Here is a 23870-nt window from a genome sequence, read left to right on the forward strand (position 1 = left end):
GGAGGGTGGAGAGAAGAAGTGGGGGGGGGGGGGGAAATGATTCTAAAATATATGCCAAAAAATAATGTGGTATGGTTAAACCTATACCAACATGATTATCTTGACTCTCAATTCAGTCTTAGATTTTGTTTTTGTTGCTTTTTTTATCCTGGTCCTGGAGCTTAAACCCAGGGTCTGGGTGCTGTCCCTGAGCTTTTTGTTCAAGGCCAATGTGCTACCACTTGGGCCACAGCTCCACTTCTGGCTTTTTGGTGATTAATTGGAGATAAGAATCTCCTGGGCTTTCCTGCACTGGCTGGCTATGAACTTCAATCTTCAGATCTCAGCCTCCCAAGTAGCTAGGATTATAGGTGAGCCACCAGTGACTGGCTCAGTCCCAGGTTTGGTTGTTTCTTTCTTTGTTTGTTTTTGTTTAATAAAGGAGTAATCTCTGTGTGTTTGTGTGTGTGTGTGTGTGTGCCAGTAGTGGGCCTTGAACTTAGGGCCTTGGTGCTGTCCTTTAGGTTTTTCTGCTCAAGGCTAGTACTCTACCATTTTAGCCATACTTCCAATTAAAGTAACAATCTTGTTATCAGAAAAAAAATTATCAGGTTTGCTGATAGAAATACAAGGCAGGGCTGGGAAGGTGGCTCAGTGGTAGAGTGCTTGCCTTGCATGCTCGAGGCCCTGGGTTCGATTCCTCAGCACCACATAAGCAAAAAGAAAAAAGCCGGAAGTGGTGCTGTGGCTCAAGTGGTAGAGCGCTAGCCTTGAGCTGAAGAGCTGAGGAACAGTGCCCAAGCCCAGAGTTCAGGCCCCACTACCGGACCCAAAAAAAAAAAAAAGAAAGAAATACAAGGCATTAAAACAGTAATGATAGGAGAAACTGTATTGGAAAGAGATCAAGATCATGAGCTTAACCACAGAGAGAACAGACAAGTGTGGCAGGAAAGTTACCCAGAAAGGATTCAAATAGAATCTACCTTTTGTTTAAAAAAATCCTAGCTACTCAGGAGGCTGAGATCTGAGGACTTCAGTGGAAGCCAATCTAGGCAAAAAAGTCTATGAGACTTTTATCTCCATTTAACTAGCCAAAATCCAGAAGTGGAGGTGTGGCTCGGTGGGTAGAAGCAGCCTTAAATGAAAAAACTAAGGAATAACACACACAGGCTGGGTTCAAGACCCGGTTCCTGCAAGAAGAAGAAGAGGAGGAGAAGAGGAAGAGGAAGAAAAATAGGAGAGGAGGAAGAAGAGAGGAAGAGGTAGAAAGAGGAGGAGGAAGGAGAAAAGAAAGAAGAAGAAGAAGAGGAGGAGGGAGAGGAGGAAAAATAGGAAAGGAGGAAAAATAGGAGAGGAGGGGAATGGAAGGAGGAGGAGGAGGAGAAAAGGAAAAGAGGAAGAAGAAATAAAGTCACAAAAGAATCAAAAGAAAATAAATGGCTTCGGTATCCATTGCTGGCATAGCCAACAAATTATACAATGATTTTGTAAGCCTGATTTTGTAGATTCAGGTTTAAGGTTGGAGCTAATCTAGAAAGCAATACACTTCTCCAGTTCAGTTGACTTCAGCATTGGTTGGCTGGGAGGAAACTTCCCCTGGAACAGTGTGGGATGGCCACTCTCCTGGGTCACCAGCTAGGACACGAGAAGCCCAGGCAAATGAGGTTTGATAAATGACCTGTCTTCACCACCATTTCAAGGGACAGGGCTGGCCAGCAGCACTTCTATCTATTTATATTTCAGCATGTTAAGCTCTATCACAGTGCCACACATGCCATCTTTACACACAGATATGAACTATTAACCCATTTACAAACTGGGTGAACTTGGCCTTTGAAGACAGTATGGGATTTCTGGAAGGTGACAGGTTCAGTGAATAATTCCTTTTTTTTTTTTTAATTGTTTTATGTTTTGGTCAGTTGTGGGTTTTGAACTCTGAGCCTGGGTGCTGTCCCTGAGTGCTTCAGCTCAAGGCTAGCACTCTACCACTTGATCCACAGTGCCACTTCCAGGGTTTTTTTTCCTAGTGGTTTATTGGAGATAAGAGTCTCATGGATGTTCCTTCCTGGGCTGGCTTTAAACTTTGATCCTCAGATCTCAGCCTCCTGAGTAGCTAGGATTACAGACATTAGCCACTGGTTACCGTCCAATAATGATTTTTTTGGGGGGGGGTCCGGTCGTGGGGCCTGCACTCTGGGTCTGGGCGCTGTCCCTCAGCTCTTCAGCTCAAGGCCAGCACTCTACCACTTGAGCCACAGCACCACTTCTGGCTTTTTTCTTTTTGCTTATGTGGTGCTGAGGAATGGAACCCAGGGCCTCAGGCATGCAAGGCAAGCGCTTTACCACTGAGCCAACTTCCCAGCCCCCAATAATGATTTCTGAACTCATCTTCTGTGTATGTGTTTGTCCTGGGGCTTGAACTCAGGGCCTGGGCACTGTCCCTTAGCTTCTTTTGCTCAAGGCTGGTGCTCTACCACTTGACCCACAGCTCTACATCTGGCCTTTTGGTGGTTAGTTGGAGATAAGAGTCCGACAGATTTTCTTCCCTGGGGCTGGCTTCAATTCAAGACCCTCAGCTCTTAGCCTCTTTAGTAGCTAGGGTTACAAATGTGAGCTAGTGCTATTGGTAATTTCTGAATTCTTGATCTAGCCTTCTTTTCCATTTTATTGAGCAGACTCACTGTAAAGTCAAAATTACAATCATAGTTAATTTAGGAAAAAAGATTGAAAATTTCTAAAACATCTTCCCAAATTTTAAAGATACTATATTTTTCAACTTCTGTGTCTCTCTTTGTTGTGTGTGTATGTGTGTGTGTGTGTGTGTGTGTGTGTGTGTGTATACTGGGGCTTGAACTCAGGGCCTAGGAGCTGTCCCTTAGCTATTTTGCTCAAGGCTGACACCCTACCACTTGAACCACAGCTCTACTTTTGGCTTGTTGGTGGTTAAACAGAGATTAAAAGTGTCACAGACTTTCTAGGCCAGAATAACTTTGAGCCACGATCCTGAGATCTCAGCCTCTTGAGATACAAACTAGGATTACAGGAATGACACATCGTAGCCCACCTGTGTCTACTTCTAAGCAGCTTTTCCCAGTGGAAATGGACATTTTGAAACAAGGCAGCCTGATCTCCATGGCTACTCTATTCTAATGGCTATTTCTGGTGATAATAAATAAATCATTTTTGAAGTTTCCATCTGAGTGTTAATAAAATGTGATACACCTGGTTATCTATTCTGTTAGCATCTGAAAAATCAAAGGGACAGGAAAAGATGCACAAAACCTTTGGCTTCAACAGTCACACTCCACTCAACACCAGACTACATGTATTGAGAGATGTGTCCTTGGTTGATTTTGTTATCATGAATATGAACATAGAAACCTAGAAACATAGCTACAGTGCCATTGTCTAGACTGTCAATGTTTACCTAAGTCTCATTATGCAGTGCTCTACTTAACCCTGTTGAAAGATAATCCGTGGCTAAGTAAGAACTGCTCCTTGGTCCTTGAAAACATCTGTTCTGGGTAAAAAGCAAAGAGATGAATAAAGATAGCAGGGCCTCTGCTGTGACTGTGTACCAATGAAAGTTGGACATAACTGTAAAAATATGCCCAGTCCAATCTCATTGGAGTCTGGTATACCTTTCTTTGTTAGGTCTTCTCATTTTCCAGTGAATGGCCTAGCAAAGCAAATTAACTACAGTCGTGAAAGGTGTCAGTGAAGCATTCTATCTTTATGAGAATTTCACTCTGATTCTTTTGCAAATAGATGATACATAGAGACCATCAGCAACCTGATATCTTTAAAGTTAACTAATCTAATGGTTCAAAACAGAAATTATTCTCTTAACAGATGAGCTCAGCATGAAATACGGGTTGTTTATTAGTTGCAGGCTTATAATAATAAAATGTTAGTCATGTACAACAGATGAAAAGAATTCCTAAAATTCTGTTATCATTAAGTTCATATAGTCAAGGTGGAAAAAAAATTCCCAGAGAGGTGATCTATTTTTAAAATCCTGAAAGAATTTTTCCTATGGTCTTCTAAGACAGGCAAGACTACCATTCTGTTAGTATTCTGCTCACCTTTGGTCCTCAGCTCCACCCACACCTGGGCCCCTCCCATTCCATTCCTGGAATTCCCTCCTTACAGCTGGCCCCTCCCTCCCTCTCTCCGCCCAGACCCACCTGAATGCTCATCTACCTCACTTTCTATCCCTCAAGACCCTCCTGCTACTTGATGGGGACAGAGGCCATGTGCTCCCTCGTGGGGGAAATATGGCTCCTCTAATAAACCTTACAATAATTTTTCTCCCTGTGCCTGCCTGCCTCTGTGTGGTGCCCTGGGATGGATGTGTGGGATCCTCCTCTTTCACATTCCTTACCTGGAAATTGTGTCAAAAAATCAGTCTTGACAAGATTATTCAGAATTGCACAGGAGAACATTTTTTGCTAAGAAGTCTTTATATGCCTGTAAGCTCAAATATACACATTTGTTTATTTCTAGATAGGTAGGTAGGTAGATAGGTAGACTGATAAATAGAGATGTAGCTAGATACGTAAAAAGATACATAGATGGTTAATTGGTAGATACATTCCTATATGATAGATACATACATATGTATAGATACGTAAATGATACATATATACATGAATTTAGATACATCGATAAAATTCATGGATGATAGGTGGATTCATAGATGATAGGTAGAAACACAGATATATAGGTACATAGATACATTGATTACATGCATACATGGAAAGATAGATCCATATGTTGATGATTGATTGATGATAGTAGATAGATAGATAGATAGATAGATAGATAGATAGATAGATAGATAGATAGATAGATAGATAATCTGATAAATTTCTTTCCGAGGTTTCATAGATATTGCATAAAATCTCTGGTCTTATCGGTATTTATAAATTTGTTCTACTCAAAAGAAAAGTAATGACTACATCCCAAACCATCCAAATCAGAATCTTTCCAACATTATAAACGTTTCTTCCATGTGAGATAGGTTTGAAAATGAGAGAAGTTAAAGTTTTCTTACCATCCAAGCTGTGACAAAGTCTCCCATCCAGGTCCCTACTGCAGCTAATTTCATGAAACTCTCATTGCGGATGCCCATATAGTCTGTAATGATATACGCTCTGTGGAAACAAACAACAAGACATTGCCCAGACTCAGTGAGCTAGTCAGTCCAAACTTCCTGCTTCAGCCATCCTGAAGGACTTTTTCCCTCTGGATAAACTTTCTCCCCTTAACATTTGTCTCTCCCCACACTGTTGATACATTCGAAAGGCAGGGAAGAGTTTGAAGATATGGGGGTGGGTTTAAAACTCCACCGCAAGGCTGGGTTGTGACTCTAGCAATTACCCTATGCATTTTACATCTGAGCTGCAAGAATGACAACCGTTTCTGAAAACTAACACAGAAATGGCTCAGTCATGACAGCATTTCATGCTCACCCAAGGCTGAGCAGAGCAAAAAACAATTCTTGAATCTCAGAACTTGAAAGGGGAGAGAAGAACTAACCAGACTCCAGTTCTGTCAAAATCAGAATTACTGAAAAAGGGGGTTAAGCTAGGCTTCAGATATAATATCACACTTGAATAGTGTTGTTTTAAGAATATTTTCTGCAGAGTCAAGCGATGTGAAATTTGGTCTGGATGTGTGTGATTGAAATTTCTACTGATATAACAATACCTGGAATATTCAATCTTATTGTTTTGTTTTTGTACAGCAAATTCTGATTTGCTTCTGATACGAACAGATCAGATCCTTCACAACTCAGAGATTCATCAAAGACATGGCCAATTGTTAAATATCCTATGTGCCCTATATTAACATTTTATTTTCCCATAATTTTTGTTACTAATTATTGTTTTTCCCCTTTTACAATTTCTCTGAGAAAACTGAGAGAGATTCAGGGAATGGCCAGCAGGCTCAATCAATAACACATAACTAATAAATGGTTATTAGGAATTAGCTTTCTTTCAGTTTTTTAACTCTTGGGATTTTATTTATTCATTTATTTTCATTTTTTTGTCCTGGTCATGGAGCTTAAACTCAAGGCCTGGGCATTGTACGGTCCCTGAGCTCTCCCCCCCACCCCCTCCCGCCAAGGCTAACACTTTGCCACTTGAGACATAGCTCCACCTTTGGCATTTTTGGTAGCTAAGTGTAGATAAGAGTCTCGTGGCCTAGGCTGACTTCAAACTGTGATCCTCAGATCTTAGCCTCCTGAGTAGCTAGAATTATAGACATGAGCTCTTGACAATAGACTTTTTTTCTTCTTTTTTTTAATTTTGTTCCTTTTTAAAACATGATAATACCTGTACAATTTGAAATGCTAGTTAAATTTGATTCTTCCAAATTAGTTTTACATTCAATCATGTTTGTTATCTACTAATATTAGGAAAAAATATGTTTGTAAGTCACTGAGAGATACAACATACCAATTCAGTCTTTCTTTCTGCAGTTATTTTAAGTGGTTTTGTTACCTCCAAAAAAGCAGATACTTAAGTTGTTTCATCTAACAACAAAAGCAAACTTAAAGTCATAAAATAGTTAATTTTCCACACATTTTGTTCACTTATTTTAGAAGGTCTATGTAAATATGTTGAGTTTTCACCACAAAATTGTAATACCTAATTCCATGAATTTTCATAGCAGCTAAAGACTTGTAACTATCATAACTGATTGCTTACAATGTTCATCTTAAGTACAGTGTCTCCTCCATGTAGGCATAACAAAATGTATTCTTATTACCATTTTATGGACATAAGATTAACTTTCAGAATTTTTGCAACTTGCTTAAAGTAAGCATCTGGTAAATAGTCAACATTTAAATTCCAACTGTATTGACCCTCAAATACATACATTTAGTCATTATGCTACACTTTATGTATTTGTGAAGATGTAATAACACAGATCTACTTTCCCCCATGTATTTCGGTAGACATTGTAGATCAACACATTAATACCTTTAAAGACAGGTTATAATAAGTCAACAGCAGCATGGAGAAACTTTGGCTCCTCAGAACCACCATGAATTGGGTTCTCACCAATGGAAATAGATTTTATTTGAACACTCCCAAGATATGGTGGATAACAAGGGTGACTTCATTCAGCACTACCATCATTGGACAGCTGCCAAGCACTGAATTCCATGTATTCTAGAGTATTTGCTCCGATAATTGCCCAGCTCTTTAAAAACATCTATTATGAAGAATACGCTCAATATCATTTTCCTACTTGTTGGGTTTGCCAATGAGTTCTAAAATACATTAGGGTAGGATGAAGATGTCAGTGTACATTATTTGTGGCTATGCAGAGATGTATCGGAGAAGGCAACATTCTAGTACCTCAGTATCTAAAAATATAGATGCCTGGATACACTTATAACAAATAAATGATCCAGCCAAGAATGACTAAAATTAATCTAAATAAAATACAAAACTTTCCTCCTAAAAAAAAATAAAAAAATAGAAAGACCTTGAAAAAAAATCATGCTAAATGAATTCAGTCAGGCCCTTAAGATCCATTTTTCTTTCATGCAGAATCTCAAATTAATTTGTAAAGATATAAACAAACATTTTAAGGTAGTAAGCAAGTATACACAAATGTAATAACTGAATTATGATAGATTCAGGAGAGAACTTAAATGGTGTAATTCCTTAGAAAGACTAACTCATAGTGCAACAAAATAAACACCAGGAAACAAGTAAGTACTCAAAAGGGAAAATGGGGATCAAGGAGAGGGGGAGAGAAGAGTGAAGAGAAAAAGCAGGGGAGAATGCAGGTCATAAAATTCAAAGCAAACCTACAAAAGGAAGAAAATTGAGGAAAGGGTGGAGTTGGGAGGGATGGAGGAGAATGATAAAAGAGGTGGCATTGATCAAAGCTCCTTGTATTCATAAACTGCTTTGTTGAATGGCACATCCTTTGTACAACTTCCTAAGAATAATAAAACTATACTTTAGGAAAAAGAATTCATCTAGATAACATTAAGAAATATCTTAAAGGCATTACAGAGCTGACATGAAAACCAGAAAGTAAAAAGATAGGGTGGTGGAAAGAATTATGCAAAGGTCAGAGTCAGTGAAAGGCTAACTGTCATTTCTCAGAGGACATTTTCTGGCTTCACCTGAAAAGCAAGAGGATAGGAATCTGTACTAGAGAGATAATATTGGAAATTTAGGGAGGCAAGATTCAAGAGAGAAAGGAAAAATCCAAACGAGACCATGACACACATGTGACTGGCCTTCTCAGACACTGAACAAATTCTGAACTTACTGGGGGAGGAGGCCACAAAACTAAGTCTCACAAGAGCATTTTGTAGGTTGGCAGTGTCAGGAGGGGGTCCCTGGAGTTCAAATTTTGCTACAGAGTATGGTCTGAGAAAATATGGGATAGGTAGACCAAAGCACAAAGCACAGATGAATGGATCCTTGAAGAATGTAAACCATATTTTATACACGTATTTCATGGTTCTGTTTTTTATTCTTTCTCCCTAGTAGATAAAAGAATAAGCCTTTGCTATAAAAAATAAAATATCTTCTAGATATCTAGATCCTGTATACATTTTTACATATGGCATCTATCCACTATTCAAGAGTCACTAGGATGTCAAGAGATAAGACCATATCACTGAAAAACAAGAGAAAAAAATAACCTAAAAGAAGAAAATAAGTTCTAGGATGACAGAGTAATCTTTGGGCTATATTCTTCAGTACTCAGAATACTTGCTACATACAGTAATTGATGAGTAAACATGGGATAAACTTAGAAAATGATGGAATGATCAAATGATTCATTTATATTTCCATATGGGATGGGTAGACCTGTGAACATCAAACCTTAGTAACATCAATAAAATGAGACAAGAAGACACTAAAAACATTACTAAATTGTTTGGTTTATTCCCTTTATTTTCTCCAACTACTTTTCTAGCTCCATGACCACAAGATAGCTGTTCTAATTCCCCTAGAATGAAATATCAGCACAAAATAACTTTTTTCTTCCCTGTGTTTACAGGCACATGGTAAGTATGACTTGTTGTAACAATGCAAAAGAGACAGCACATAATTTATGAAAAAGCTGCTATCTTTAAAAGTGAATAGTGATACATAAAGGCTACTTGTTATTCATATTTTTTGCTGCTCTGAACAAATATCAGAAAGAGGTATAAATATGCAGACTTATCATAAAATTTTTCAACATTGCCAAAGACAGAGTATGCACATAGTTTTATCAGCAATTTTAGCCAATTTGAATATCATTCTAAAAAATGAAATTGTGAAGTTTCATATACCTAGTGTTGGGAGAAATGATTCAAATTTATGTTTTGCTAAGAAGCACTATTTAAAATTTTAATTTCAAGCTGGTAACAGGTGGCTCACACCTGTAATCCCAGCAATTTAGTAGGTGAGATATGAGGATCATGTTTCAAAAGCCAGCCCAGGCAGAAAAGTCCATGAGATTCTTGTCTCCAATAAACTACTCAGAAAAAGCCAGAAGTGGTACAGCGGTTCAAGTGGTAGAGTGGCTAGCATTGAACACAAAGAGGCCCTGAGTTCAAGCCCCAGGACAAACAAAATAAAGTAAAATTTTAGTTTGGCTTGGTATTTGGTTATTTCAAAATTTTATATATGTTAGTTTTGTTTTCATTTGCATTTTAGTTGTTATTTTCACTATTTGTGGCTCTAAAAAATCTTGCCAATACTCTAGCCTTTCAGGGTAAGTCTATCATTGATCGAGTCTTTAAAGATCCTAAACTAATCTCTTTTTAGAATCTAATGTTCTTTTTTATTGTTTTCTGGAGATTTCAAGCTTAACTGTCAAGTCCATAACAAATGAGTAGAAATTCTAATATATAATATCTGGCATAAATTAACAGTTATCAGACCAGCTTAACTACATGAGCAACTAAGACTATCATACCTCTTGAAAGCTATGAGCTAAATGACTACACCGAGCCGAAACACACAAAATGAATGATAAGACTACCACTGAACTAATCAGTCTTACAGGTGAGAGTCATGGACACTAACAATAAAAAATTCCAGTGCACTGACATCTACTGCTTAAATTGAAATAGATGTAGTCAGGGCGAGCTAACTTAGGCATTGAGTCTTTGAAAATTTAATAGAAGGCAGTTCACATAGATCATCAAACCCATATGGATTCCTGCTTCACTAAAGATTCCATCTTTGGCCAAGTGAACTCAGATTGTCACAAATGTCTCAACCAGCCATGCCAGAGCAACATAAGCAATATGTCGGCTTCATACACATGAAAGTCACGAGGAAGGAGCTGACTTACATGAGCACAGACCTACATTAATCAGACATACTCTAACTCACACAAAACCTCCAAGTATTTTCAATGCATTGAGATAATAAAATTGTTTCACTGCAAAATACCCAGAAGTAAACTAGTATTTATTACACTAACCTTTCTCCAATCTTTGTGTTTATAAGGAAATGGTTAAAGAGTCTTTAATCACCGAGTCCACCATTTTCCACCTCGCATTTTAACCAGACTCTGGTATTTCACAGCTGTAATCCTAACTATTCAGGAGGCTGAGATCTGAAGACTATGATTGGAAGCCAGTATAAGCAGGAACGTCTATGGCCCTCTTACCTACAATTAAACACCAAAGAGCCAGATGGAGCTGTGGCTTGAGTGGTACAGTGCTAGTCCTGAGCAAAAAAAACACAAGGGACAGCACCCAGGCCCTGAGTTTAAGCCCACCAGCACCAAAATGAGCAAGTAAATAAAATGTAACTTGGCTTAAAATATCTTGTAAACAACTTTGATGGAGTTCATTACATATCTAAAAATCCTCCAGAGAAAGAAATGAAAGGGATGACATTTTCCAAAAAGAAATGTACCATTTATCTGACTTATGTAACTGTCACCCTTCTGTACACCCCCTTTATAATAACAATAAAAAGCCAGGTGCCGGTGGCTCACACCTGTAATCCTAGCTACTCAGGAGGCTGAGATCTGAGGATCACCATTCAAAGCCTGGGCAGGAAAGTCTGTGAGACTCTTATCTCCAGGAAACCATCCAGAAAACCAGAAGTGATGTTGTGGCTCAAGTGGTAGGGTGCTAGCCTTGAGCTGAAGAGCTGAGGGACAGCACCCAGGCCCAGAGTTCAAGCCCCATGACCAACACAATAATAATAATAATACAATAAAAATTGAATACCCTCCAGACAAAAGTCTAGTGTAGGGGACTATGGGAAATATCTATAGTGGGGTCAAAACTGGTCCTAATAACTGGAAAAGGTAGCCTGAAATGATTCAAATTGCATCTGGACCTACCAATCCTCACTGATAAAATACTAGCTCACATTTCTAGTTTTCTTCACTCATTCCTTCTACATAAAGGAAGACATATATAAGACTGTGGATAGAATTTCCATTGTTCAAACCCATTTTGTGAACATATCCACCACACATCAATTCTTCCTCCCATCCCTTACCTTGTTTCAGCCAATTCTGTTCAGTTCATTGGTGCTAAAGACCAAAGCCTTAATATAGCATCCATTTCTCCCTTTCTTTAACCCTCCACATTTGATTAACCATTGAGATTACTTCTAAACCACTGAAATTATTTCTGAAAAAAACTCTCAAGTCGATATTATTTTTCCATCATCCACCACTACCAACACATTGGTTGTCTACGACCATATTTAATCTAAAATGAAACAGCTTCCTGTTTTCCTGTGAGTGTTCTCCCTTACTGGGGATTCTTTCTTGTTAATAAGCTGGAGAAGTAGGAGTCGTGGGACCAGAAAGTGCCAGGTTTCAAAGTGCTATAAGATCTGGAATGCCTCTCAAAGGCCTACGTATGAAAAGCTTGGTCTCAGGCTGTGGTGCTAGGCAGAGGTGGAGGAACAGTTAAGGTCTCCCAGTGGGAGGTCTTTAGGTGTTAGAGGAAATTCCTTTGAAGGAGACAGTGGAACCCCAGTCTCTTCATCTTCTTTCAGCTGCTCCGGTTGAGCCATGGAGTTCCAACACACATCCCTGCCCTGATTTGATGCTTTCTCCACAGTCTCTAAAGCAAATGGGCCAAACGGATCAGGAACTGAATCCTTTAAAACGGTGCACAAAAGTAAACTTTTTTCTCTCTTTTTTTTAGAAGTTATTATTAGCATTACGTAGTTGTACAAAGCAGTTACAATTCCATAAGTCAGATTGTGAGTTCCAGTGCTTCTTGGTCAATGTCACCTCTTCCTTGGTTCACCATTTTCCTCCTCCTGTCCCTACTTTCAAGTTACTGTACATAGCTCATATTTTACAAAATGTACATTGACCTTTCTCTTCTTAAGATGGTCAGCACAGGTCTATTTGTTACAGTGATGGAAGGATGATTAACCCAGCAGCCCAGCCCATGCCCTCATGACCTGGAAAAAATGATGCCTTAATAATCTCTCATATGGCATTTGTGTGGGAAGATAGATAGATAGATAGATAGATAGATAGATAGATAGATAGATAGATAGATATGTATGTGCTATATATACACATATACGTATAAGTATTTTGATTTAACCACAATTGATCTACTAACCCATTATCATGGGATGATTTAAATGTATAGCTAAAGATTCTTAATTCTTAATTTAATTAATTTATTGAATTTACTCATTGAATTAGTAAGTAATCATTGAAATTAACGGAATGTATGTGAAATTATTTTGCAATCTAATTCTTAATTCTTCAGAAAATTTGTTAAGACTAGATAATTGGGGGGGGGGGGGACAGGGCGGGGTGGAGATGGGAAAAAAATGGAAAGACTTGGCAAAAATTATACTAAGTGAAGTAAGCCAGGCCCAAAGAAACATAGGTCCCATGGTTACCCTTATTTGCAGTAACTAGTATATGTCTGAGACAAGCAGAAATGGTCAGATAAGTTGATGTTAAGTGAAATGAACCGCAAGTCAAGGACTCAAATGTTTTTTCTTTCTTGCTATTGTGTCTAACAGACTTATAAGATATTTCTTTGTTGCTTTGTATGTTCCTCCCCCATGGTATAACCCCTGTTTTCACTGTATTTGATGTTGGTATAATTTGTAGAGGGGAAGGGAAAAAACAAATTGTTTAAATAGGGATACAGTTGGACCCATTGCAACAATGAGATGTACAAGATGTTATGTCAAAAAACGAACTTTCCATCTTTGGTGCGGGGTAAGGGGGTGAGGGGATGGAGTTGGGGGGATACGGGAAGGGGAAACAAAGGAGGAGGCAACAATGTTTGATAAGAAATGTACTCATTGGGCCTGGCTTACTTCACTTAATATAATTTTTTCCAAGTCATTCTATTTCCTAACAAATGGGGCAATGTCTGTAACCCCTCTATATGGTATTTTCACACACACAAAAAAAAGATGCACTCATTATCTTGCCCATGTAAATGTAACCCCTCTATACAGCATTTTCACCAAAAAAAAAAAAAAAAGACTAGATAATTAAATCTATGATTCAACTAGGTGCTGATGACTCACACCTATAATCCTAGCTACTCAGGAGGCTGAGACTTAAGGATCATGATTTGAAACCAATCCAAGCAGGAAGGTCTCTGAGACTCTTATCTTCAATTAAGCGCCAAAAAATTGGAAGTGTAGCTGTGGCTCAAGTGGTAGAGTGCTAGCCTTGAGCTGAAGAGCTCAGGAACAGCGCCCTGACCCTGAGTTTATGCCTCAGGACTGGCACTACACACACACACACACACACACACACACAAGATTTGATTTATTAGGTTTATGATATTTTATTTCTGTATTATTGCTCAAATAACATATTCCAACTAAATACATTTGCAGTGTGATTGCAGAAAGTGAGGGCTATGTTCTTCATTTTGGTTTAGCTAGATTCTTGCTTCTAACTTTTTCTTCTAAAATAAGTAATAAATATGATGTGATGGTTTTGTTCTACTGATGTTTTCTTTCATTTTATCTTATACTACAATCCTTATTTTTACCATTAGAGGTTTTATGCACTTTCTCATTTACTGCGGTATCAAGTGATTTAAGTGACTTTATAATTCTTATTTCAATCTTACATAAATGCTTGACTCATTTATGTATGTATTTATCTATCACATTCCTAAAAGACAGATTCTAGGGAAAATAAAACATCACCTACTTCAGTGAATAAAATATGTTCTTAATCTTTGATGAGTTAAGTATTGTGGGAATCAGGGACAATATGACAATGTGATTTAAATGCCCAAGTGTTGTTTATATATAGTCCAAGTAATAACAGAATCCATAAGGGGTTGCTTTTGGAAGGAATGGGCAATTTCTCTAGAGACAGGCCGAGTTGGAAATCTCAGGCTGGAATACAGGCTGGCACTCTGACTTAAGAGCAGATGTATGCAGTGATGATTGGGTGTGTTACTGAATGGTAGAATGTTGACAGAACTCATTTCCCAGTAGGGAGGAGATCCTGAAGGAGGGCTATGAAACGAAATGTGACAGGGTATGACTCTAGAAAAGAAGATGGCTGCTTGGGATGGCTCCTTGTTACTCATTGTGACAACATGAAAACTTCCACATTACTTTAGAAACTGGAAACAACTAGGCTCCTGGTTTACCATTGTTTGCCTATGATAGAAGAATTGTGCCAAAATTTTACATGCTTTATTTCTTGTAACACTACTTTAAACTTGCTGATACAAACTATATTAGAACTATATATTAGCTGGATGCCAGTGGCTCAGGCCTGTAATTCTTTTTTTATTATTTTTTTATTTTATATATATATATATATTATTATTATTATTGTGAAAATATCATACAGAGGGGTTACAATTACATGGGCAAGATAATGAGTACATTTCTCATCAAGCATTGTAGCCTCCTCCTTTGTTTCCCCAGACCATCCCTTCCTCTCTCCACCCCCCCATCCCCACACCCCCCTACCTCCCCCACCTCCACACCCCCCCCCCCACTCTGCCAAAGTTGTTGCTACTCAGGAGGCTAAGATCTGAGGATCGCAATTTGAAGCCAGCCCAGGCAGGTAAATCCCAACAACTTTTTTTTTTAATTGTGAAAATATTATACAGAGGGGTTACAATTACATGGGCAAGATAATGAGTACATTTCTTATCAAGCATTGTAGCCTCCTCCTTTGTTTCCCCTTCCCATCCCTTCCAAGACTCCCTCCCCCCACCCAGTCCTCCCCCCTCCCCACACCAAAGTTGTAAAGTTCATTTTCGACATGACAACTTGTACTTCTCATTGTTGCAATGGGTCCACCTGTATCCTTATTTAAACGACTTGTTTTTCCCCTTCCCCTCCACAAATTATACCAACATCAAATATAGTGAAAACAGAGGTTATACTGTGGGGGAGGGACATACAAAGCAACTAAGAAATAATTTTATAAATGCTTTAGAAACAAACGCATGAAAGAAAAAAAACATTTAAATACATATCTTAGGGTTCATTTTCCTAACATCACCTTATCTGACCTTTTCTGCTTGACTCAGACATATACTAGATATTGCAAGTAAAGGAAACCATTGGACCTATGTTTCTTTGGGCCTGGCTTACTTCACTTAATATAATTTTTTCCAAGTCTTTCCATTTCCTAACAAATGGGGCAATGCCATTCTTTCTGATGGAGGCATAGAATTCCATTGTGTATATATACCACATTTTCTTGATCCATTCATCTACTGAGGGGCATCTGGGTTGGTTCCATATCTTAGCTATAGTAAATAATGCTGCAATAAACATAGTTGTGCTGGTAGCTTTAGTGTGGTCTTGTTTGTAAACATTTGGATAAATGCCCAAAAGTGGGATTGCTGGGTCATAGGGGAGCTCTATGTGGAGTCTTTTGAGGAACCTCCATACTAGTTTCCAAAGTGGTTGAACAAGTTTACACTCCCACGAACAATGAAGTAAGGTTCCCTTCTGTCCACATCCCCTCCAGCATCTGTTGTTATTAGAGTTCTTGATTTTTGCCATTCTAACTGGAGTGAGGTGGTATCTTAATGTTGTTTTGATTTGCATTTCTTTTATGGCTAGGGAGGATGAGCATTTCTTCATGTGTCTATTGGCCATAAATAGAATGGAAGAGGGGCTGGGAAGGTAGCTCAGTGGTAGAGCGCTTGCCTTGCATGCCTGAGGTTCGATTCCTCAGCACCACATAAGCAAAATGAAAAAAGCCGGAAGTGGCGCTGTGGTTCAAGTGGTAGAGCGCTAGCCTTGAGCTGAAGAGCTGAGGGACAGCTCGCAGGCCCAGAGGTCAGGCCCACAACTGGACCCAAAAAAAAAAAAAAAATAGAATGGAAGAAAGAGAGCCTCTTCAGTAAATGGTGCTGGCAAAATTGGTTAACTACTTGTAGAAAACTAAAGCTAGATCCTTATATATCACCCTGCACCAGAATCAACTCCAAATGGATCAAAGACCTCAGAGTCAAAGCAGACACTCTGAAAACATTACAGGATGGAATAGGAGAAACCCTAGGTCTCCTTGGCGCAGGCCGAAGTTTTCTTAATAGAGATCCGGAAACACAACAAATCAAAGAAAGGTTGGACAAATGGGAAATTGCAGAGCTTCTGCAGGGCAAAGGACATAGCTAGCAAGATCAATAGAAAGCCCACAGATTGGGAGAAGATCTTCACTAGCCATACAACAGACAAGGGTCTCATATCTAAAATATACCTGGAACTCAAAAAATTAAATCCCCCAACAACAAATCCTCAAAGAAACATCTGCCCAATAAATAAGTGGGCTAAAGACGTAAAGAGAAACTTTTCTGAAGAATCCCAACAACTTTTATCTCCAATTAACCACCAAAAAGCTGGAAGTGGAGCTGTGGCCCCAATGGATTATACCAGCTTGTTGTGAAAAAAGCTAAAGGACAGACCTAGGCCCTGAGCTCAAACCCCAATAACAGCACATACACAAAAAGAATTATATACTAACATACACTTGTTTTTCCATTTGAATAAAAAAAAAAATCATACTTGACTTCCATTCAAATGAACACTGGCAATGGAAACAAGAGGTTTTTTTTTTTAATTTTACTTTTTGTGATATATGTTTTCCCCATTTTGTTGCTGTTTTTGATTTGTGTACTTTTTGTCTTGTCTGTAAGTTTATCTGTCGGGGGAGGGTAAGAGGGAGCATATAAATGGTGGGACCAAGGGTGAACCAATTCAGGAGTGATATTCACTAGGCACCATGCTGAAAATGAACTGTACAACTTGGGGGTGGAGGGGCTTCTGGAGGGAAAAAATTGGGAGAAAACCAGGGAAAGGGTGACATTTTTCAAAAAGAAATGTACTTATTACCTGACCTATGTAATTGTAAACCTTCTGTACATCACCTTTACAATAAAAATAAATTTGCAAAAAAAAAAAGAAATTATACTTGACTTCCATTCAAATGGATAGTGGCAGGCTACATTTGTTCTTTATATTTTAAAAGTAAAATTTAAAGGCTTATAAGACTGAAAATAATATAGACTCAAGAATAATTTTAATGCTACAGAGTTTTTTTTGTTAACACAGTTTTCCTGTCTGTTTAACTCTTTTACGGTACATCTCACAATCTAACTTGATGCTTAAAATCACCCTTTTACTTCCAGTGAATTAAACAAATACAACCAAGACCCTTCACATATTTTTCATAAAGTGATTAGAAAAATAAAGGGTAAACTCTCATAATTCTGAGCTTATTGCTAGGAAAACCTCAGTAAATCTCCAAAGCACTCGACAGAGTCACAACAACTTGAATGTAATTTTATAGCTGTTAATTTTATATCTAATCACATTTTCATGTTAAATAACACTCAAGGTGCTCAGAACTAGTCAACTAAGTATATATAATAAGCACATCCATTTTTATCATTGTACACAGGAATTACAAGCTAAGCCAGAAAAGCATCAATTAATTTGGCCTATATACTGATACTTACTTCTAAACAATTTAGAATATTATAATATAAGTTTGAAATGTTGTCAGGTTGTTTATTGGGAGGTTTCATTTGTTTCTTTGTTTTGTGCTGGTCCTGGGGTTTGAACTCAGGATCTGGGCATTGTCCCTGAGCTTTTGTACTCAAGGCTTATATCTACTAGTTGAGGCACAGCTCCATTTACAGCTTTTTGGCGATTAATTGGAAATGAGAGTCTCACGGGCTTTCCTGCCAGGACTGGCTTTGAACTGCAATCCTCAGATCTCAGCTTCGTGAGTAGCTAGGATTAAAAGCGTGAGCCACCAGCATTTGTCCAATGTTGCTAAATTTTTAATGCTGCTCAAAGTATGACAAAAAGCAAGTTTGTGTGTGTGTGTGTGTGTGTGTGTGTGTGTGTGTGTGTGTGTGTGTGTGTGTGTGTACTGAGGCTTGAACTCAGTGCCTGAGTACTGTCCCTTAGACGTTTTCTCAAGGCTGGTGCTCTACCTCTTGAGTCACACCTCCTATTCTAGCTTTTGTGATGGTTAATTGAAAATATGAGTCTCAAGGAATTTCTAGTACAGTCTGGCTTAGGACCTTGAGCCTCAGATCTCAGCCTCTTAAGTAGCTAGGATTATAGGAGTCATCCACCAGCACCTGGCTGCAAGTTAATTTTAGTGGATATATGTCAGTAGAAGAAGTGTAGTTGTAATAGTGGTACATAAATGCAGTAATTAACTTTTTAATCAGAAAACAAACTATCCATTCTATAAAGTAAAATACATTCACTTGAAAATTGACCAAAGGTTTACTTAATAATTCAATAGTTTGCAGTACAGGATTCCATAAGCATATCTCTCCTGTTTTTCACCCACCAACAAATCTATCCATGGTCAGAGGTTTCTCAAGTATGTTTTCATTGTCCACTCTTAAATACAAACAGACTTCAGATGTTTCAGTGTGTTTAATGAAAATCACAAATAAGAGGATAAGGTACTTAAAACTAGACAAAACCAAGAAACTCAGAGGAAAGAAACCAAGGACCTCAAAGGAAAAAGACTATTGAAATCAATCAAACAAAACATGAAAAGATAATGATACTTTTCAGACCTGCAAAGCTGAAATTCAGTTACATGTCATCTATTTTTTAAGTGTCCAAAATAAAGACTACATAAGGAATTATAGTAAGATTGTAGAAAAGAGTAGAATACAAATAATAGCAAAGAGAAAGTGGGTCACTATATTGATGTTAATTTTTAAAGACAAATAGTATTGTGGATGAAGAGGGACCTCTCTTAATAAAAAGTTTTAATTCATGAAGAGGAGACAATTTCCTCTCCAAATACATAATTAAATTAAAAATAAGGAAAGAAGATTAATTCACATGTTAGTGTAAGATATATATTTAACAGTCAACATAACAAACAGAAACAAAAGTAAGAGCATAGGGGATTTAATTAAGAAGATTAACAAACTCTACCTACTGGGTAGATATAAATACACACACACACATATGATGTATATACATGTATTTCATGAATACAGGTGTTTCTATGAAAAGCTATAACATTGATCCCTCAAGAAGAAAGAAAATAGGAAAAGAAGGTATAAATAAGAATCAGAAATGAAAAAGGGCTGGCCATTGGTGACTCACATCTATAATCCTAGCTACTCAGGAGACTGAAACCTGAGGATTGAGGTTCAAAGCCAGCCGAAGCAGGAAAGTTGGTAAGACTCTTATCTCCAATAAACTACAAAATGGTGGAAGTGAAGCTCTGGCTCAAATAGTAGAGTGCTAGCCTTGAGCAGAGAAAGCTAAGGGACAGCACCCAGGCCCCAAGTTCAAGCTCACTACTGGAAACATGAAAGAGGGGCATTGTTGTAGATCCTGCAGAGATTAAATAGGCTAAGTATACATATTAAGAAATTTCATACCTGGAGCTGGGAAGGTGGCTCAGTGGTAGAGTGCTTGCTTTGCATGCATGAGGCCCTGAGTTTGATTCCTCAGCACCACATAAGCAGAAAAAGCCAGAAGTGGTGTTATGGCTCAAGTGGTAGAGCACTAGCCTTGAGCTGAAGAGCTTAGGCACACTGCCCAGGCCTAGAGTTCAGACTCCACAACTGACAAAAAAATAAAAGAAAGAAAGACATCTCATATCTAATAAAAAAATAAACCATTACATGAAATTGGCACATTTCTAGAAAAGCTTCAACTTAGCAAAATGTACAATGGAATTTTTAAAAATTAAAAATAGATCTGCAACTCTTCACAAAATTTTGTGTATAATTAGAAAGCTGCCCACCAGGAAAATTCAAGGCCAGGTGTGCACATAGGCACCAAGAGAAAAGCTCAGGGACATTTGTAGTATTGTTATTTATAACAGCCTGAGACTGGAAATGATCCAAATATCTATTCACAGAAGAATGGATAAAGATATTATGGCATAGCCATACAATGGAGACGATTCAAAATGAGAATGGAACAAATTACCACCATACACATCCTGATGGATTTCAGAAACACAACAGAAAGACAGAGGCAAAATTGAGCTATGTTAGAGATGTTATTATTTTAAGTGATAAAAAAATGATGAAACCAACAGAAAAATGAAGCCAGTGGTTAGTTTAGAAGGAGGAGAGTTTTATTATCAGAAAATTCAGCCAGAAGCTTTCTGGAATGTGGTCACTAGTTTTTCATTTAACGTAATAGTCAATAATACCACACGTTATGATAACTCACTTCGCCATAATTAAACTGTGTATAGGTATTTGATGCACATTTATGCAGGTCTGATGTTCTTTTTACTTGGAAACAAAACTTAAAATCTATGGCTCTAACTGCAATCCTAACTACTTAGGACATTGAGATCTGGAGAATCAAGATTCAAAGACAACCCAGGGAAAAAGAATCTAGGTGATTCCATCTCTAAAATAACCCACAAAAACGTGAGCTGGAGAAAAAAAAAAAACCTGGCTCGAGAGGGAGAAGCATCAGCTAATGAAGCAAGCTTAGCAAGTGTGAGGCCCTGGGTTCAAATGGGGGTACTAGCAGAAACAAGAGCGACGATTAGTGTAAGCTACTGGAATAAAACTTATTGCTGTCATTTTATGATGGGAACACTGGGGTAGTATAAGATCAACATGGCTTTGGGTAAAAAGAAATACTTTTAGTTTGGATTGGAAAGTGCCACATGAGAAGTAGAGGCATTATGGAAGATTCCTGATGTTGATCCAGCCTCTGCCTGCTAGGGCAGTACAATTAGTGACAAATCCCAGCTTACACATGGACTAGGTGAAGGAAATTTTTAAAAAGAGGCTGAAAATTAACAAAGGGTATTGACTCCCTGTGATGTAATTTAGTCTCTGCTTATATCCTGTGGATAGCTCATATGTGGAAATTGGATTACGGAGAACTGCATTTTTAATAGCTTTCTGCTTTTGTAACCAATCCTGTTTCTGAGGATCTCTGAACAGAAAGGCGATGTCACAGTTGCATATAAGGCTAGCATTTTCACATGCATTAATACCTGATAAGCCAGAGAAGTCAAGTGACACTTGATAGAGCCATAAAATTTTATGTCCGCTTTATTTCTTTCAGGGGGTGAAGGAAGAAGTCCCCTTCAAGAGGACATAAAGAATATAAAGCTGCATGAAGGTATAAAGCTTCATAAAGAATTACTTTGGCCAGATGCTAGTGGCTCACACCTGTAATCCTAGCTATTTAGGAGCCCAAGAGCTCAGAATCAAGGTTCAATGCCAGCCTACGAAGGAAAGTCCGTGAAACTCTTATCTTCAATTAACCACCCGAAAACCAGAAGTGGAGGTGTAGCTCCAAGTGGTAGAGTACTAGCCTTGGTCAAAAGAGCTCAGGGACAGTGCCCAGGATCTGAGTTCAAGCCCCATGACCAAACCAAAAAAAAAATCACGTGGGATCCAGGGACTGGTGCCTCAGACCTGTAATACTAGCTATTCAGAAGACGGAGGTCTGATGATAAGGATTCAAAGCCAACCTGGGCAAGAAAGTCTGTGAGACTCTTATCTCCAATTAAATAGCAAAGAGGTGGAGGTATGTATCAAATGTACCAGTTTTAAAATGAAGAAGCTCGGGGATAGTACCCAGGCCCTGAGTTCCAGCTTCAGTCCTGCACACACACACACACACACACACACACACACACACACCACACACACACACACACAATTATTTTCCAAAGCATCTCTTCCACTGACAGATAATACCAGAGTTGTCTGCACCATCAGCAGCAATCTGCTTGGCATGCATGTCAGCAGAGGATTTGGGAAGTAATTAAAGGTCTGTCTGGGGGATTTCTCTTTAAGGAACTCAGGAACAAATAGCTTTGATTCAGATGCAGCTATGAAGGACTGGTCACTTAGGGCATTCCCCTGAGCCAGCTCAACTTCACACAAAGGCAGCTGCTTATTCCTAAAGGAGAAAGCTAGATATTTATGCATTTTTATATCTATACTGATTGAACACTTCCTATGTGCCAGGAGCAATGTCAGGTGCTGAGAAAACCAAGATGAATGAGATGTCATCATTACCATATTTATTTTTCACATCAATGAGAGAAGACTTCCCTACAACCCCATGAGCCCTAGGGGAAACTCCTGTATACGTGGGAAGGAAGGCAAGGATGAAAAGCAAGCACCTAATTCTTCCAGTCTTAAGGGGAAGAGAAGGAAGCAGAAAGGGCCTCAAGAGGAGGACAAAGGTGTATAAAGGAGAAAGAAACAGACATCCAAGGACAAAAAGGACCTCAGGCCAAGAATCTGCACCTGGGAACAGCAAAGGCAGCTCCAGTGTGCTGTCCAGTGAGACAGGAAGAAAAAGCCACACTGGGCAAGCTCTGCACTGTCAGGCCTACTTATGAAAACACTCGCAAAATGAGAGCGTGGCAAGTCTAGTCCCCCTCTCCTCTCACACTACCTGGATATTATCTATTTAGTTCTTTTCAAATGCTTTCCATTTAGGAAATTCTCAGTCAGGGTCTTTCAGAGAAAGAAAGCCATGCAGTAATAATGAATGTGACAGAGAGGGGGTGGGGATAGATAACAGATAGTAGATAGATTATAGAAGATAGATGGACAGATACTAAATAGATAAATTAATTGATAAATGGATGAATGGGTGACAGAAGGCAGCAAAGAGATGATAGACAGATAGAAGAAATAGATGGCAGTTGAATCAAAGATAGATGAGAGAGAAATAGATACACATATACATACATACACCCATATATACACGCATATATACATACATATACACGCATATATACATACATACACGCATACATACATACATGCAGATATAGTATATGATGCATAGATAGAAGATAGATAGTTTCTCTAAGAATTCAACATTCGTTAAACCATCACTTGTTATTTTATAATTCAAACTTTGAGATTTGACAACACTTCTGAAACTGTAAGTCGATTTCCGTGAGTTTATACCAATGCTTTAATTAATACTGCATTTCAGCCAGTGCCAGTGGCTCAGGCCTGTAAGAATGGCTATTCAGGAAGCTAAAATTTGAGGACTGTGGTTCAGATCCAGCAGGGGTAGGAAAGTCCATGAGACTCTTATCTCCAATTAACCATCAAAAATCTGATAGTGGAGCTGTGGCTCAAGTGGTAGAGCACAAGCCTGGAGTGCAAAAGCTCGGGGACAGCGCCCAGACCCTGAGTTTAAGCCCCAGGATAGCCACAAAAAATAAATAAAAATAATAGTGCATTTCATTCTGCTTCAACATAAGACATGTAGCTCTTTTTCCTTCAACCAATTCCCATCTGAAGCTTTTACTTACACTAGGATTATTTGTGCTGGGAAGCATCAGCTTTCTGCTCACATCTGAGCTCCATGTTTCCAGGTAAATTGCTCACCTTTCTTGTCCAACTTAAAAAGCATTCCTTTGAAATCTGAAGACATCCACTTTTAATTCTT

General features: G+C 38.5%; 1 protein-coding gene across 1 annotated transcript in view; it reads right to left on the reverse strand.

The window, feature by feature from the left end:
- Tmem117 (transmembrane protein 117) overlaps window positions 1-23870 on the reverse strand; it is a 379539-nt gene that overhangs the window by 184665 nt on the left and 171004 nt on the right. Inside the window, exon 4 of the mRNA XM_042677617.1 lies at window positions 5036-5135. Coding sequence (XP_042533551.1) covers window positions 5036-5135 — 100 coding nt within the window. The remainder of the gene's footprint in view (window positions 1-5035; window positions 5136-23870) is intronic.

The sequence above is a fragment of the Dipodomys spectabilis genome, unplaced genomic scaffold (genome assembly GCF_019054845.1).
Source record: "Dipodomys spectabilis isolate Male_0828 unplaced genomic scaffold, ASM1905484v1 ptg000039l, whole genome shotgun sequence".
Classification (NCBI taxonomy): domain Eukaryota; kingdom Metazoa; phylum Chordata; class Mammalia; order Rodentia; family Heteromyidae; genus Dipodomys; species Dipodomys spectabilis.